The 18715-nt window shown below is 37.7% G+C and overlaps 1 protein-coding gene across 1 annotated transcript in view; it reads left to right on the top strand.

Moving 5' to 3' along the window:
- LOC124159956 (ectopic P granules protein 5 homolog) overlaps positions 1–18715 on the top strand; it is a 160691-nt gene that overhangs the window by 124525 nt on the left and 17451 nt on the right. The window contains exons 30-32 of the mRNA XM_046535784.1: positions 3434–3630; positions 10531–10845; positions 14265–14433. Of these exons, the coding sequence (XP_046391740.1) occupies positions 3434–3630; positions 10531–10845; positions 14265–14433 (681 nt within the window). The remainder of the gene's footprint in view (positions 1–3433; positions 3631–10530; positions 10846–14264; positions 14434–18715) is intronic.

Below are 18715 nucleotides of genomic sequence, written 5' to 3'. Positions count from 1 at the left end.
TTTTCTTCAAAGTGAAGGGGCGAAGGCACAGCAATATGATATGTGCAGTTTGCATTGCCTGAAGTTTCCAGTCCATCTCCTCTTGTTTGAATGCGCTCATGCTACTCTTGTTTCTTCCGAAATGGTCCTGTTTGGACTATATTAAATATTAGTAGCAGTATGACTATAAAACTTTGGGTCAATAAATTAGAGCTTAAAAAACTTAAATGCTGTGAATAATAAATCGCGTTAGGTTTAATAGTGTGTCTTATTCTTTTTTGAACCTCATGCATGTCATACAGTCATACAATTGCTGAAAGCTATCGAGATATTTTCAAGCTCAATAGGTGACTCACCTAGCATTTGGCCTCCAGAAACTGGGAGAATTGAACCTGGTAGACCGAAAAAGGTCAGTTATGAAAATTTGGTGTTTACGTTCTCAAATTCGTGTGGTAAGGCACAATTCAGAGTTCCATTTAAAATCCATAAACTAATATGAAAATTAAAAAAAATCTCCTAATAGTGAAATAGAACGAATGGGGATGAGCTGAGACAGTGATATCTAAAATTAAGAGAGAAAAAAAAATTGGCCCACGTCGGGACTCAAACCAAGGATGCACATGGCAAGAGACACTGGCCAAGGGCCTTAGCCTTAGACCACTCAACCACCATGGTAGTTGAGATAGAGTGATTACTCGAGAGAAGTCATGGTGCACAAAATCTTTACATGTGAATATCTCTCGAACCCAGGCCTATGTGGAAGAAAGCAGTGACACTTTTTCTACATTACCTATGTATGTAGTTTCAGAAAATAACATCGACATTCAGATCCCGAACATCACTCTCACAATGTCTCCTAGTGAGCAAATCAGTTACTTGGGAGATGATCAATATGTTATTGCTTCTTAGTTTAGATTAGATTTATGTCCAAAAGAAAAAGCATAACTCCTAATCCTTTTATTTCTTTTATTTTCATTTTTACTCACCTTTTCATTTCTCCTCCTCTTCCGTTCATGTAGGTGTACTTTTATTCTGAAAATTGATTCCTGTTATAAGTACATTAATAGAAGAGAAAAATATGTGTATAGTAAATTATTCTTTTTTAAATATGAGCAAAACAACAAAATTGGGCAGCTGTTTTAACAACTATATTAACATTTTTTAGTGAGAACAGATTTCAGTGTATTCTTTAATGTCTTTAGAGAAAAAAGAGATTTTTTTATTGAATAAGCAATTTTTATAAATGGCAGGAAATGAGTGGTTGTGGTAGATAACATGCAGTGGGTGTAGCTCTAGTTGCCACCTACCAACTCTATACCTCCACTGCACAAACGCTCAACAATCGCCCACCGAATCAAATCCGCTCATCTAGTAATACCAGGGCTTCTAGATAAGCGGATTTGATTCGGTGGGTGATTGTTTAGCGTTTGTGCAGTGGAGCTATCAAACTGTATGTCATCAGCTTCAACCAAGCAGCAACAAAAATTGTTAGATAGTGGAAATGATTGAAGAATAGCTGAAAACAAAAATGAGAAGGTGAAAGTTGCATCACCCATTATTTCCACATCATCATAAATGTTATTATACATGAGGTGGATAGTGAATGGGTAGAAGGTTAGAAAGTTTTCATCAATTTTGTTGTTTTTCTCACATTGGCAATATTATGTACTGGGAATGTTGCTACTAATGGATGATCACCAGTGATACGTGAAAATTGCATGTGCGATAAATGCGATAAAGATGCGATGCACGTGAATAAATGTGACAGGCAAGATGACTGGACTTATATGACATTTAAACAGCAAATTTGCATTTTCAATCGCAAAATTCATAAAATTAGTGCCGAGAAACTGTTGAAATGCTCAGTCGTCGCATACTGGCTCGGGCTCCTACTAGACGTGGGCGTTAGCAAGCTGTACCACCACCATTTTCACACGCTTCCGCCGTGAACTCAAAGGAGCAAAATTGGCGAGTTCACCAACCTATGCAACAGTTGCTGGAAGACAGAAGCGCTTCCCTCTCTTTCCATTTCTTCCTCGGAATGGTGTTTCTTTTTCAAACTATGACCTTGAGTACGGTTATTTGAACTCTCTAAAGATCATTAGCAATCTATATCTAGCGATAATGACATTTTATGTTTTGCCTTTCTGCCATTTGCATTTGACATTGAATCAGGTTCCCTCATGGCGTCACCACTCAGAGATTGCGTTGTCATAAAATATCCGCACCTGGAAAGTGCATACATAGTTACATTTTACTTAATCCCTGCCGAATGTGTGCCCGCCGCCGGGTAGGAAGAGGGTCAGTAGCAGCCAATGACAAAAATTTTGTCAGCACCCTGGTCTGTCTCAAACTCGTCGATCAGGGAACTCATCACCCTGTTTCTCCACCATCCGACTTGCATTGTTGGCATTCACACAAGACGGAGCTTGCTGTCTTACGATTTTAGCATAGCGTTGTGCCAGAGAGCGATAATGGCGAAACTTGTTGGAGCACGGCAGTGACAGACTGTGATAGTGACAATGTAGATACCTTGTTCCGGTGGTTTTGGGCAGCAGCACATGGCGGGAGGCCAGTCGTCACCATGTGAACAATGACACAGAGTGATGGTTCATGTCTCATCTCGAGTGTGGAGGTCACATGGGAGACTTGTGTGAGTACCCCTGTGAGACGTTGGCAGTGGCAAACCCTAGAATTTCGTTCAAAGGGAAGGGGGTCTATCTAAAACCAGGGGGGTCTGGTGGAAATTTTTTGAAAAACAGGGCACTGAGCAGAGGGTTTAAAACTAATTTAAACACCTTTCACGATGAAAAAACTTCATTTTGCAAAGAAATCTTTTGTAAGTTTATTGTTTTTCAATCTTTTGTTGTCTTTCATGACGAAGCAGAGTAATTGTGTTTTTCTATTTCTGAGGGAGGAGGGGGTCCGGACCCTCCTCACTACGGCACTGGATGTTGGGCTTTCGTTGATGGTTTCATGTATTTTCATCTGTAGCTACTGTAGAGAGGTTGGAAGAGAACCCTGGTAAATAGCCTTTGCGTTGGAAAACAAAAATTTCTTGCCATCGGTCAAAGAAAAACTGAGTTTGGAAATGCTGCACTCCACACAATCTAAGCACCAGTTAGGATCGTGGATGCAGAGATTAATTGAATATTCCTTACTTTTCATTCTTTCAGTTCATATGATTCCTTTATTTATTATTGTTCTACTTCATAATTATTTAAACTATTCCTTATTTTGTGTAATAACTGTGCTTCACCACTCTTTGTCGTCATCTACAAATAATGGAATATGAAAAAAATAATTGATGCTACAAAATGCTGTAAACTGTACTTGAAAGTGCTATAAAATTAAAAAGGAAGTGCTATTTTCACGTATCTCCAATGATCACATTTGGATAAAAAAGACTATTATAATAGTTTTAAACATAAATTATTCTGTTATATAATTTCAGGCTGCTCAAAGTTGTAGGAGGATTGACTGAAGCTCCTTTCTCAAAAGATTTCCATCAAAAAAGTCTTTCATTTTTTCATATTACTATACAGCTACTTCAGTCAGTCATTGAAAATGATCAGTATGCTTCATCAAAGAATCAATGTGAAAAGGCATTATCATGGATTCTCCAAGAAATGGAAAGGATAATTACCTCAGGTAATCTGTTGTTTTGAGCATGAATTTGTGTGTTTTTTTTTCAGTTCAAACATATTAATTACTGTTGAAATTTTTTTGTGCTCTACTGCTATGAATTGGTGGAATCCTTAATATTTACATTACCACTCACTTCCATGCAGCTAATTCTTTCACTTTTGGGGTATTGTAATCTCAAATCCTGATTCTACCCTTGTATTTATGGAGTATTCAAATTATGGCACTAAGTACAAACATCTGTCAAAATGGCACATAAAGTATGCTAGTGCAATTGCTCTTGTGAGGTAATTTGAAATTTTTTCTCCTGCCTTCAAAAGGCTTTTGTAGTACAAAAGTCAATGCACTGAATTCATAGCTAAGTTATAAATAAGTGTTTAATTATTTACCGCAGTATTTTCTGGTCAGCACCCTGAATCCAGCATTCCCTAATCCAGAAAACCTATAATCCAGCTTTATTCCTAACATGTCCATTGTGGTAACAATTTTTTTTTTAACAATTACATTTGTCATCACCTGCTGAAACTGTTTCCCTCACATAACAGAAATTCTCCCAATCTTATCTATCAATGATGGGACACACATTTACACTTAAAAGACTTTTTTCCAAGTCAGGAACTGGTACATCAGGCTGGCGCTTATTTTTTTAAATGGTCCGATTTCAATATTCATGGTCTCAAAATGTGCGAAATGGTGAGAAAAAAATTATAAAAAAGTTTTGTGCGACATTGGATAGACGTGCTTGAGGCACCTAAAGGGGCCTATAGGGCTTCAATGCAGTTATTTTGAATGCTGAGTTTTTCGACTCAGATAAAACGTTTTCTTAGGTAGACATAATATGTTTTAATGTAATGTAATTCTATGTAATAGAGTCCTTTGGGCAAAATATTTAACCATTTAGTCATATTTCGATTCCTTCATGCCGAAATGCTGCCTCAAAGGTTCTCGCCAGACACCCCCTGCCTCCATGCATGCAACCACAGATATATACAATAGATTGGCAGTGGGAGTGGGGGGGGTGAAGCCATGCCTTTCTGCTGGCGGCCATGTTGCTTTCACCGACCTATGCGTTTGCGTAAGTAGGGAACTGGGGGAAAATTACATTGTGAAAGATAATGGCGCATTGATTAAGGCTATGAACTATAGAAAACGTTGTCATTTTCGTTTAAGATGTATCCAATTAAAAAGAAAGGGACCGATCGTGACACTTACGTGGTAAATTAACCAATCTTTGAGCGGAACATAACCGTGACGAAGTTATGAAATTGGTAATATAAGCTGAGCTAAGATTAATACTAATTCGGTTCCTGCTCAATATTATGGAATTGGAATCCAAATGCATGAGTTATCTCGAAAAAAAATATTGTGTCCCAAATGTAGAAGGGGCGTAGCAGATGGGGAAAATGGTTAACTACGTCGTCTGCTAGTGTAGGAAAGGTAGCCTACAATCGTGAATACATGGTATTGTTCACCCTAAGATTTACCAGCGACATTGTCATACTATTCAAGCAAAATAATTCGAAAATTCCAAAGGTTTGATGCTTCCACTTACTGTATTTTTGTTGTCAAAGAGTTGTTGCTCAGTTAGAGTTGTCAATTAGACGAAAAACGTAGAGGCAATGCTACCTAACCTTTCACTGCCATAAGTAATCGGGCCAAAAATATTACGTAATTAAATTTGATTCAACCTATTTAAACCCATTATGATCTAACTTTCTGAGCAAGGCATGCTGCTTGGTGCTGTAAAATGCTTTTCTGAGATCGTAAATAGTCAATGCGATTGAATTCCTATCCTTAAGCACCAGAAATATAATTTACATTATTTTATATAGGCAGTGTTTTGGATTTCCCCTCACGATCACCCAATTGCGAACTTGAAAAGAAGCTATTGGCTTAAAAAACTCAACGATTTGATCCATGATCATCAATAATCAGTTTCATGTTGTTATAATATTCGAAGGGGAAGCAGACTATAATATAAATCTTACATCATGAGGGGGTACGTTTTTAATTAGAATTTCTATCTTACCGGGATAAGTGATTATAACAGACACCATGTTCTATATAGAAGCCACAAAATGATCAAATACCTGATAAGTACTACATGGAAAGGTTGAATTATAATGAATGTGACCGCGTCATTTCACCGCGAGCACATGCAAACCATTATTTAGGCGTTCAGTTTCTCGGAATTTCACTCAATAGATATTAAAAAAGTCAAAACTTATGCTTTTGAAAGAAATTCGTTAAGTTTCCAGATAGAGTTAAAGGTTCATAATACACGCTCTACATATCTAAATAAATAATAATACTACAACGGAAATAAAATTCCGATACAATGTAATGATGCAACAGCGGAAAGTACATGACATAATGGAAACTGGAGAAAGTCTTTTCTTGGTAAACACAGAAAACACAACTGAAAACATCATGATGATTCCGTCATCAAAACACAGACACCGAGACAGAGAATGCACATGTTACCGATCCTAGAGATATGAAGCTACTGCATTTGAAATGATATCGCTTTCCAGGGGCGCCGACTTATAAAAAATATTGGGGGGGCCCATACCGCGGGTCTTGCCTCGGGAAATTTTCTAAATTTTAGATGAAAAATAGTGAGTTTTAAAGTTTTTTAAAAGCCTTTTCGAGGGGTCATATGATCAATATTAGAACCCCGAAAACTCGACTCTCTATAACTCGACACTTCGGGAAACTCTACAAGCCTGACACATTTTTTATGTCATTCTTCAATTCTTATAAAATTAGTCATTCTTCCATTTAAATCAACCGGGAGGCAGGTTACATCCCTCTTGGCCCGCCAGTTTGTACCTGAAGGTTCACGCACCGGGAAAAGTTCAAAGTGTGTCGCAGCCCCGAAACACTATCACGATTCACACCACTTTTTTCAGTTAACCTGTTTAATACCGTAATAATTATTTGTTTTATATCATCACTGAATTTATTTTAAAAGGTAACTATCGTCAAACAAGGAAAATAAAAAATACCAACATATTTTTGTGATTTTACAAAGCATAACATAACTTAATTAATTTCTTGTATTATTGGGGGGGCTCCGCCCCCCAAACGAATTATTGAGGGGGCTCGAGCCCCCTCAGGCCCCATGGAGTCGGCGCCTATGTCGCTTTCAGAAACTCCGGTAAATATCCGCTTCCGTCACACACCTTTAGAATTTGTTTTCGAGAACAATTTGCAATTCAGCAAAAATAACGTCTCACAGTTTCATGATGCTATTTCTACAACTATGTGAATTTTGCCAACAATAAATTTAAAAAGGTAGAGCATAACCTGCACTTCACGTGATATAAATTTCGTGGCGATACGTACAAAAAAAGGCATTGGAAAATATTTTCATGCTCTGTGAGATGGAAGCGGAGACATTACTGAACGCAAACCATGCTTTCCTTATATCTATTATTTACGCGTGTAGAGACACATTTTCGCCCCCAGGAAAATTTTCCCTCGTAGTTTACTTAAATGTGCACCCCCACATAACGCAGTGGTTCACCATTCTTCTTTTAAAAAGCTCCAAAAGCAGGAAAAGTAGCCTCTCAAATACACGTGTGTTAATGGCACATGAGCAACGGTCGGTGAAAGCAAGATGGCTAGTTGCGCAAAATTCTTCTGCCGGCCGGCTTCAGCGCCACCGTGAGGAAAGCATAGGCACTGCCAATCTATTGTATATATCTGTGCATGCAACAGTGTATGGCACGAAATTCAAGCTTCCAGGTATCATACTTTAATCATAATTATTCGAGATCTCGAATGTTGAATACTTTTTAGTATTCAAGGTATTTGAGTGTTCTCAGATACACATCATACATCTCTAGTATTTACCTCATGAAAATCCTAGTTTTCCTCCCTCTTTTTGCTTAAGGTGTACTTTTTATAAAATTGCATTGACAAATGAATCATATGGCCGCAAGTTTATCATTATCACACACTCTAGATCCACTCTACCAGCATGTAAGAGGAAGGAGGGAAGACCCACAGGACTAAGTACTTTCCTCAAAACGCATGGCACGACTGGTGGCAGGGACGGCTATCCAACGTCACATGAACCTGAAACTTATTAATACATTTTTCTCACTATTTCGCACATTATGAGACCACGAATTTTTAAATTGGATGATTTAAAAAAAATGAGCGCCAGCTTACTGGTACATGCTTTGCTGTTGTGATGCAGAGATCATTCCACTTCCCTGTGTGGGACTTCGCCCTGCTGCACAGGCTTGGCAATCAGCGATAAACAAAATATTTACATGAATATTGGATGACTTTTTAAGTATGTTCTTTTCATTATTTATCGTACAAGTTGTTCTAACAACCGTAAGAAAGTATTGTGCAACAAAGATCTCTTCTAAACAAAATTGAAGGCGCAGCTATGCACACCATGTTGCGGTGATACATGTAGTACCGCCAAAACATTATTGTGATTTGGTAGAAATGAGTTTTAGAGAATGGAGAAAGAGTCAATCTGGTATACCCGACTGCAGCGCCATAACAGAAAAATAAACAACTACGTGCAAGTACACGGGCCACTAGCAGAGTCCACCAAAAAGGTTGACTCTTTCTATCGATTTGATTTCAACCTTATATTATGGAATTAACCAAACATAGTTGTCCCTTGTTCAGTCTTATTATTAGGTTGACTCTTTCTGTGGATTTGTATCAAATCTGCTACTGAGGAATTGACCAAATTCAATACTCATATTGAAGTCTACCATAAATGTTGACTCTTTCTATCAATATGTTTTGAATCTTATTATGTGGAATTAACCTCATTCAATGTTCTTAGTTGAGTACATCTAAAAGGTTGAATCTTTATACTCTTTTGTTGAAAAAGTTGAAAATTTACTCTTATACCAGTGTACCTTACTGGGGAATTAACCAAATCTGAAGTTCATAGTTTAGTCAACCAAATGGGTTGACTCTTTCTGTCGATTTTCTTTAAATCTTATGCTAAGGTATTAACGAAATCTAAAGTTCATAGTTCAGTCTACCAAAAAGGTTGTCTATTTTTCTTGATTTGTTATGAATCTTATAGGGGTATTTAATAACCTATTTGTATATAGTTCAGCAATTCTACAAGGTTGACCCTTTCTCTCTTATTGATTTATTGTTGTATTCTTCATTCCCTAAGTACAAAAACACTATTTATATCCTTCGAAGCTTCCTTCTCACTTTGATCTTTCCATTAACTACCCACCAGTGGTATAACCTTACGCTGTTGTGGTGTTTTGCACTTTTATGTAGTTGTCTTCTTTTCCGTTTTAAAGCTGCTGTCGGGTATACCGGATGGTTGACTCTTTCTCCATGCAGATCGATTCTGCAGATATGGGCAGTAGTAGATGAAGTTGTGGAGATTGAGAGAGTCTGTTTGCATTGTATGGCCTGTTCATGTAAACCTTTTCCATCTACAAGAATCTTACCTCATGCGTCACTCCTGATGTTATCGATGGATATATATACAGATGAGAGCGCATGCGTGGAAGTTATTAATACAAATCAAATAGGGTACACGTAGATCGTAAAGGACTTTTTACACATAAAAAATGTTTTTCTTGCTTCATTCACTTGCTTGGAACTCATCTAAGGGCATCGGATACGATCCCGATACGTTAACGACGACCAGATTTGAATCCAAGTGTCGAACAAGTCGAATAGGCACAGTTCAGTAATCAGAATGACCACATTTTTTGTACATTTAAGTGAACTAACCATTTATTCTCATTGAACCAAATTATTCCACAAAAAATATCCCATAACTTTCCCCCAAAATATCTAAAGCTAATGAAAGATGTAATGATTGGTTAGTTGGTGAATGATAAGATGGAATTGAACATGAATATTACAAACATTTACAATTTTGCAACTTCAAAAATAAACGGTGGCAAGCATCAATACGAAAATTACAGGCTCCTCGTTCAGGATAATGTGAAAAGTCTTTAGACGACAGAACGGTATAATTGTGATACAGAATGTAGGCAAATATGACTTTCTCGTCAAATAAAATAAAAGAGTTAAACACGTAACGGAAGCTCGTTCGTGTGTGAGAGACGCTTTCGGAAGGAAACAGTCAATGATGAGGGGAAGGGATCACTGATCAGGACGATCTCCGGAAATGGGGAGATGCGTGAGTACTTAATTATGCTGTGATGCGGCTCCTTACTGGATCCTTGCACCTGTCACAGTCCATAGTACTCGTTGACGTTGTACGGGAACTGCGTTATCTCCATTCGGCATCCAGGAGGACCATCCTCCCACAGTGGATGATTCAGCAGTCCACCCCGTAACGGCTGTGGCCGGCTCAACTAGTAGCGGCTTCCCCTTCCACTCTCAAGTTCTTCCGTCCTTATCTCTCTCCGAGTCACACAACTCTTATGCAGGTTCGTCTCATAACTCGTCTTCCCTTCATCTGCCCACGTTCACACATTTCTGCCCCTTTTTATATCCCACCAAAAAAAACAAATGATACTCGAAATACACTGTGGTTCGTAGATGACCACCAAAATAGTGCCAAGTACCCGCTCGATTTAAACGCCATGCGGATCGCAACCAGCGAAAAACAAGCGCGTCAGGGAGGGATATAACGACCCTATCGTTACAGTATAATAATATCACATATGACTGCTATTAGTTGGAAATCTTTAGATTTTGTGTAATTTGAAGAAACTATCTACAAAATTATCACTGTTACGTTTAACATGTCACTGCAACTGCTTGCATCTCACCAAAAGGGGCTATTGTTTGTGGTTTAAAATATCGTTTTAAAATCAGAGTATGCATGTCTTCTCAAGAATCGTGTTACATTTTTTTATTCAATTTTTAGTCAGTATTAATTATCGATGATAATGAAAATAATATGAATTATTTTATCCACAGGTGCTGATAAAGAAGAGATGGAATACATCAATGAAATGGGAGATGTGGTAAAACATGTACTTATCCCTTTCCTTGCTAAGGCATCTCCAAATTTCATCGTAGCACTGTCCAAGGTTGTGGCACCGGCCGTAACTGAAATGTCCAGCCAATCGTTCACTATACCTGCCAAAGGAATTTTATTAGCTCTTCAATCATCTAGTCAATCATCCATACTTCTAGCACCCATAATAGAATCAGCAATTGAAACTAGTTTAATAGGTAAAATAGCTGATTTTCCTGTGATGGATCATGTCCTGAAGATACTTCTTAGTGGAGGTAAATATTTTAGCTGTGATGTAGTTTACTTGTAATAATACTTTCCCTATACACTTTGACTGCAGTTATAAGTTGATGTTCAGCATGAAAATCTTGAATTACTTTTCTGTTAGATGGCTTTACCAGGAAAAAGGCATGGAGAGTATCCAATGCTTTTTATATTTGAAATAAACCATTAATGTCTCTTTCCATAAGGTTGTGGGCTCTGTGTTTAGTAAAATATGTGTATTCAAAAAGAGTTCCTTGCTTCTTTAAATAGCTATAAATGTTCATGAGTTACAATAAACTCAAGAAATGCAAAAAAAAATTAGAAGTCGTCACAGTTGTTTCAAACATGCATATACAGAAACACTCCAAGCATGAAACTTATGCATTATAGGTCTGCAGAGAGATCTGGAATGCTGAATTCAGCTTGGAACTGATAGTGGTTTCATTGAATGGGCCTTAGTTTCTCTGTAGTTACATAATTATTTTTCATGCTGTACTTTCTACATTCCTTACCTAATACCAAAATAGCTACATCTTGTCATGTGTGCCAGTTGGTGTAGTTGTTAGCATCGTCAACTCTCACGGTGGAGACCAGAGTTTTGGGCTTTATCCAGTCAGTATATTTTACTTTCCTTATTTCGATGATTTGACGCAAAGTTAATTTTTATTTTTAATTATGCTGTAAGCATAGGCAGGAGAAGAATTTTTAATCAGCATAATGGCTTCTAAGTAATTATGTAATTGCTAGCAATTAGCTTAAGTAAACAGGGTTGAGTGCGGGAGAGTCAGGCATTCTGTTTGAATTCTTTAATTTACACACATAACAGATACATGTTTTCCATCGGACACAGTGCAAGACTATCCAAGTCTTGCAATGCTGCAAAAATACCTTAAATCCATTATGTTGATAAAAAATTCTTCTCCGGCCTTTGCTTGCTGCAATTAAAATTAAATATTAACTTTGCGTCAAGTGATAAAAATGGAGGTGGCAAATATGCTTCCGAGATAAAGTCTCGTGCTTGCTGCAATTAAAATTAAATATTAACTTTGCGTCAAATGATAAAAATGGAGATGGTAAATATACTTCCAAGATAAAGCCTCATACCCCAGCCCCCATGGTGAGAGTTAACATAACTAACCACTATAGAAACTGACCCACCTGAAGAAATGTAGCCATTTTGGTATAAAATAAGGCCTGTCAAAGTACCGCATGAAATATAATTAATTATATTCAAACTAATGCCCATTCAATGAAACCACTACCGGTTCTGAGATGTTTTCGGCATTCTGAATGCCATAAAAAATTAGGGTTTGAAGAAATTGTAGTAAGGTCTTCCCTTGTGAATTATACTTTAGAGGCAAGGGCGAAGTCAGATACATTTTTTGGGGAGGAGTAATTCATTTTGTGAGGGTGTACATTTCGGTTGTTCAGTTGGAAGGAGTTCACTTGAGACCACATCTACTAAATTTTTTGCGGGTTGAAACCCCTAGATCCCCCCTACTTGTTCATCCTTAAAGACTCACTCAAATTGTCACTCAGAATAGACCAAAATGGCTGTTTACATTTGCAATACTCAACAGAAAGATTCTTGAGGAGGAGAGCCTGATTTCATCGCCAGTAGAGGATATTCATTATCTGATGAAGAGAGTAAATAGCTTTTCTCATATACTAATGTGATTGTTTGATCACACCATCAACTTCTTCCTCAATACCCTCTAATTGACGACCACGGGAAGAAGGCTTGATTCCTTGAAGTAGTTGTAAATGTGAAGGAATTGTACTGGGTGGCACAGGGCTGGCTTATAGAAACATTTTATGTGCATTCTTTCGTACTAAGTGTCTCCTTTACTCTTAACATTGCCAGCTTTCCTCCCAATCTCACTTAAATCTTGCAGATCCTCCTCTTACAAGGTTAGTTATTTCCCTGTCATCTCATTCTCTTTATCTTAACTTCCCTCTTCCCTTTCCTTTCATTTCTTCATCCTTCCTACCTTCCCATTGTTTTTCGGCTTCTAATAGGGTAGTTTCCTTCATCAAAGAAAACAAAAGGCAATAATTGCGATTCGTTACCCACCATTAGTGTATTCATACAATACAAATTATTTCATTTTAGAAATGCCGGTTTAAACGAATGGCAATGGTCCATTTTTATCCTCATTTGAAAAGGACCAGATTGGCGCCCATGCGATGCCACTCCACATGACGTCACAGGGACCTAGTTTCTATAAGAGAAGATAGGAGTTATGCATCGTCTGAGGTTACCAATGCATGCATGAGGCGCAGAGCTCAGGGAAACATGTCTTAATAATCACTTATTAAAACTGGCTAAGGTCGGAAAGTTTTCCTCGTTTGATAAGGTATTAATAATCCTTATTTAAGCCAAGCGCTACCAGCCAGCTGGGTACTCAGCTACCCGCTAACAGCCTGCGACGTATCAGCGCTAAGCCTCGCCTCAAGGTCACCTCACCGGGCGGGAGGGGGAACCAGAAATACGACGTACGGAGAGATTTCCCGGCATTCATACTTATGCGTCGCGTTTTCGCGCGCTTGAAATTTTTCACTTTTCATTTAATCGCGAAAAATAGATGTTGTCATTTAAAAATCTAAAAGCGTGAAATACGTACTCCAGGAGTAATAATCTTTCCATTTAGGCAATAAAAAAATAATAGGAAACCACCCTATTAGTGTAATAGCCAAATTAATATTCACAATTCTGTTCAGAGTTCTTTTGAAAGTTAGGGTTGTTTTTTCATCTGCTCTTCCTAGTTAAAGGGGTAAAGTTACTTTTTTTTCTTATCAAAACGTTTTATGCTTGAAGAACTAGTTATTTTTATGCAGCCCATAGTTTTTAAAATCATGTTATCTGAACAGTGGTCATACAGCCAGAATTGCTGTCCTTGCAGCCCAACAAACTACACGTATTTCACACCTTCGTAGCTAGAATACGGTTCAAGTTGCATATTTCTTGAAATTTTTCTCGGCACTTCCATGCTGGAATGGCAATTGTAAAATGAGTCTTTAATATAATGCTATGTCTTGAAACCATATGTCTTCATACTTTCTTGAATGCATCCTCTTATTTACCTCCCCTCTATAGCTTCACTTCCTCCTTTCACCTTTTCATGTTCTCTTCTCAATTGATTGTTATAGTAAATTCATTTGTTATTTTCCTTGCATCCCTTTTTTCTTCAAATATTTCATCATTTCCTTGCAAGGTCATGATTTTGCTTTTTATTTCAAGTTAACTTTTTATTTTTATTTGCCACTTTGATATTATTCCATACATAAGCTTTCCCAATGTAATAACCTATGCTGTGTTTTTAAATGCGAATGAGTGAAGAAGATTATGAAGTCACTATCAGAAACTAAAAGATTGACTAAATTACGTTTCCCAGATATGCTAATAATCTAAAACTTCTATTCTTTATAGGAGAGAAAATACAAGTGATTGGAAATAGTCTTTCCTCTGGTGGATACCTCCTCACACTCCTTGCTTTAATATATACTTCCAGTTCTGCTGATTTGAAGTTTGATGTTAGTCACTATGAAGAATGTTTACACCTATTGGTTCATCGTTGGCTTCCATCTGCTACAGTTACGTAAGTAGACATTAAAATGAATGTATGTATTTTGGTTTGTGTATCCCTCTGGAACCAGTGTGTGTGGCAAAACTACTTCAAATGTAGAGTTTTCTGAAATAGACTATTCATATCAAGTTGTTGTGGAAAAGCTTTCAGGTATGCTTATATTACTTTATTTGGTGTAACACATATGGTACTATGGTTGTCCTTTGGCCTTGGCCAGTGTGGCATCAGTTCAGTGTGAGAGGTTGTAAGGGACTAAAAACATTTTCTTTTAAAAGTCTTTGAAACTCAACTCTTCCTTTTTTTTTAGACCAAGCAACTATAAACAATTTGGGTACACTTTTCTCGGGATTCCCACCATGATAATGTTTTTATAACGGCCAACGTTTCAAGTACCGTCTTTGCACTCATCATCAGGGCTGTATATTCAGCTATATGAAATTTTACCCATATTATTCGCTGGGAAAGCATAAAATCATATTTTATAAACAATTTGGTTATCATGCCCTATTCTACATTTTATAATCGAAGCCCCAATGCCTTCGAGTTAGACCTTCCCTTATTATTTATCTTGAATCAATAAATGACTACTGGAGACTGGTAAAAGAATATTTAATTGGAAATTCAAAATTATTAGTAAAATTTTGCTCGCTAAAATCTGCCACAGAACACATCTCGAACAATAACTATAAAAATAAATTGACACTTTTCCTTCCTAAGATCATTTCACTTTCTGCTGCCCCCCTTACACTCTCCACCATTCACTTGACTCATTCATTCTATTATCACACTCATGCCATCAAGTTCTTCAAGTTCACTTAGTATCCATTTTCAAATTCAAAGAAGCAACTAAACAACCCAAAATTTAAAAACATGTAACTGTAACCTGTCAACACATTCATACTTATTGAAGCACAAAATTCACTCCCCCTATCTTCAAAATACACACCCCACTTGTTCGCAATATTACACCACTTTCAAAATTATACTATTTCAAAACCATTTCAATTCCCTCGATTACGACTGCAACTTTGGGATATTCAACACTTTGCTTTCTCACCCCCTTCCAGCAAAAAATAATCATGAGGCGATTCAACCGGAGCGCACTTTGCCCCTTCTCCTACTCGTGCCCTCTCTCGTCTATCTGCTGTTTGCCTTTGCCGGTAATCCCCGTGCTCCTGGCTGCGAGAATATCCTTTCCAGGCTCCGCTCCTTCTCTCATCCAGGAATCGCCGCGGTCGGCCTCCTGGCGGTCCCCAATCACACCCTTGGCCTCCTCTGCCCTCAGATTCTTGATTTATTTTCATCACCATCTTCTTCTCTGTTTCTTCTATCTTCTCCTTAATCTCTTCAATCCCGGCCTTCAGGTTCGCTTTGCTTGAATCTAAGTCTTCGATTTTTCGCCAGTCTCGCCAAACTTTGCCCCTACTTCAGTGATCATTTCTTCCATCTGGTCGCGATTTTCCTCCATTCCCTTCAGTTGCTCGGGGATTCTTCCACCACATTCTCGCTGGAATGCCGTGAGGCCTTCATTGATATTCTTTAATGTCTCCTCTAATTTCTTGTCTCTTTCTTCTCATTTGATATCTCGTCTCTCCTGATCTTCTATCCACTGCTCGATAAGTGTTTTTATCACTCCCGCCATTTTAGAATTCCCACCTTTGACATTGTGACTCGTTGTCCTGTGGTCTCCATCCTCTCGAGAAGTCGTGCCCTATGTTGGGCGCCAAAATGTAAAGTTTTATTATCTTTCCACTTCTAACTTAACAAATAATTTTATTTCACTTTATAAACAAGTTTTATAATTTAAAACTGGGGAGAAAAAACACAACCGTATGCCACCACTATTACAATCCAGCTCCTCCTCTTTGCCGTTCACAACAATCCCCGTCCACCCCGTACTGATTTGATTGCATTTTCACTCCTGGCTTAGAAACCACAGATTTTGTACCAGTGAGGATATTTTCGATCTCTACAAGAATTATCCGAGGATGAATCTAACGGGTTAGGATACATTCAAAGTAAAGGAAGTGATGTTGATTGTGAACTCAAGAATATAGAACAAGTGTATACTTCCACAGACTCTGACCAGTTATCGCAAGAAGGGGAAGAATATGACAGATTGGATGAAAAAAATGCTGCTTAAGGATGATGATCTTCCTGGATTACGTTTTTATATTGGTTAGGACCAGGAAATTCCATAGGTAAATGATTATATGTGCACAGACTATGTAAATCAATAAAATTAATGTTAATGAAAAGGAGCTGCACAAGATTCTGAAACCCCTTTAGATACTTTTTGGCAAATGGTAAGTGTCCAAATGATCGATGAAATAGTAAAATGCACAAATATTTATGTCACAAATATTCACTTAAACAGACAATAGCTGTGGGAAGAACAGAGGGACTGGGTGACTGGGACCTGAGGTTGCCAATTAGTGGAGAAATCAAGGTACTGGGTCTCTTTATGATTTCCCCTTGAAAAGTTAAATTGAGCTAACATGAGAGAACTGCAGAAAATCAATGAGAAATGGATTGAAAATTCCCAAAGTGAATTTTAGCTTTAGATGTTTTTGCTCATTTTATGATGTCTTTGTTTTGATGACATAACAACCAGAGCTTCAAGACAAAAAACTGAATAATTGGCCCCTATTTTTGACTTCCGGTGTAAATTCATAAAGGATTACCAAAATAGCCTTACAGCCTTGGTGAGCCTACAAAAATAGATGAGATTGTTGTCATTGTTACGTGAGGTTTTATTCAATTTATGCCGCAGAAATGTGCAATATATGGTATCAATATTTATGCAATTTTTACAGTAAGAAGTTTTACCTGAAATGTGGTAATATTTTCCTGATGTCCTGACTGCAGCAACCATTTTCCTCTAATGTGCTGCTCAAATAGTTGAATTGATCTACCTGGTCAAGTTTTTCCCCTCCTACTTTACCTTGAGTCTCACATTTCTAGCTTGCAATGCTTTACAAAACCACTTAACCTTGGTCTTCTTGTGATTTATCCTCATCCCATACCTTCACGATGCTCATCTTATTCATCCACTAGAGCCTGAAGCCCCCTCACTGACTGGCTAATCAACACCTAATAATCTGTGAACCTAACTGATTTGAACATCATTCCTCCCTCTTTTACTCCAGCTACCTACTCATCCCATGGTTCTCTTAGTATATCCTCAGAGTACATATTAAAAAGCAGCAGCAATAGAGGACAGTCTTGCCCTTCTCCTTGGCCAATGCTTGCCCATCCAGATTCTCTGTCCACTACCCTCAGTTTTGCAGTCTGGGCCATGTAAGGATTACGAATCAGTCACCTATCCCTCAAGTAAATTTTCTTGGGAATATCTATTAACTTTACCCAGTCCCCTCTACCTAATGCTTTTTCAAAAACCTCAAAGCAGGCATCCATGTCGTGGTAATATTCTAGGTTCCTCTCCACCAAGGACCTCTATATCACTATTGCATCACGAGTTGACTTTCCTTTTCTAAAACCAAATTGATCTTTGCCCAAATACTCGTTTGCACTCGCCTCCATTCCCCAGTTCAATGTCCTCAGTAACACTTTCGCCACTTGCGATATTTGGCCTAATGGTTCTATATTCTCTGCATTCCACAGCTTTCTTCTTCTTCGGTAGCGGAATCGGATCCATCTTCACAAAATACTCCAGCCAACATTCCATCTCTTAACCATCCCTTCCTAAATTCTTCAGGAGCTCACATGGGTTATTGTCCATGCCCACGTTTCATTTGGATACTTACCAACTATTACTTCCGAAAGACTTATTAATTTGTCCTAAAACAAAGGGTAGTACAAGTGTATCCTTACAAAAGTAGAAGTGTTTACACAAGTCTTGTTAATAATTACAGTGCTCACAGAGCATTCAAAATTGATCTCTTTTTATAGATGTTTGTAGGGTAGAACATGAGTAAGGTAGTCAAATTTTTCCTTCAAAGGAAATATGACACCACCATTTTTACAATTAGATTAAAAAAACACATCTGAACTTCACAGTTTGATGGTTTAAATGATGATAATTCCTGCTTCAGTAAAAGTTAGTAAAAAGATCCTGCTTTAGGAGTTAGAAAGTAAGCAGCAAATTAGGTTTGAACATGTAATTAAAGTTGGAAAATGTAACACAGGACTGTGCACCTGAATTTTAATTGAGGAAAAAAAATTCATTAAATTATTAGGTGTTATCCTCACTGACAACCTTGACTGGTCATCACATATTGATTATATAATGAATAAACTATCCACTGGCATATTTATTATAAGAAAGCTGGCT

The sequence above is a fragment of the Ischnura elegans genome, chromosome 1, assembly GCF_921293095.1.
Source record: "Ischnura elegans chromosome 1, ioIscEleg1.1, whole genome shotgun sequence".
NCBI lineage: Eukaryota > Metazoa > Arthropoda > Insecta > Odonata > Coenagrionidae > Ischnura > Ischnura elegans.
Note: the sequence above shows the minus strand (reverse complement) of the source record. Positions and strands in the feature narration are given on the sequence as shown.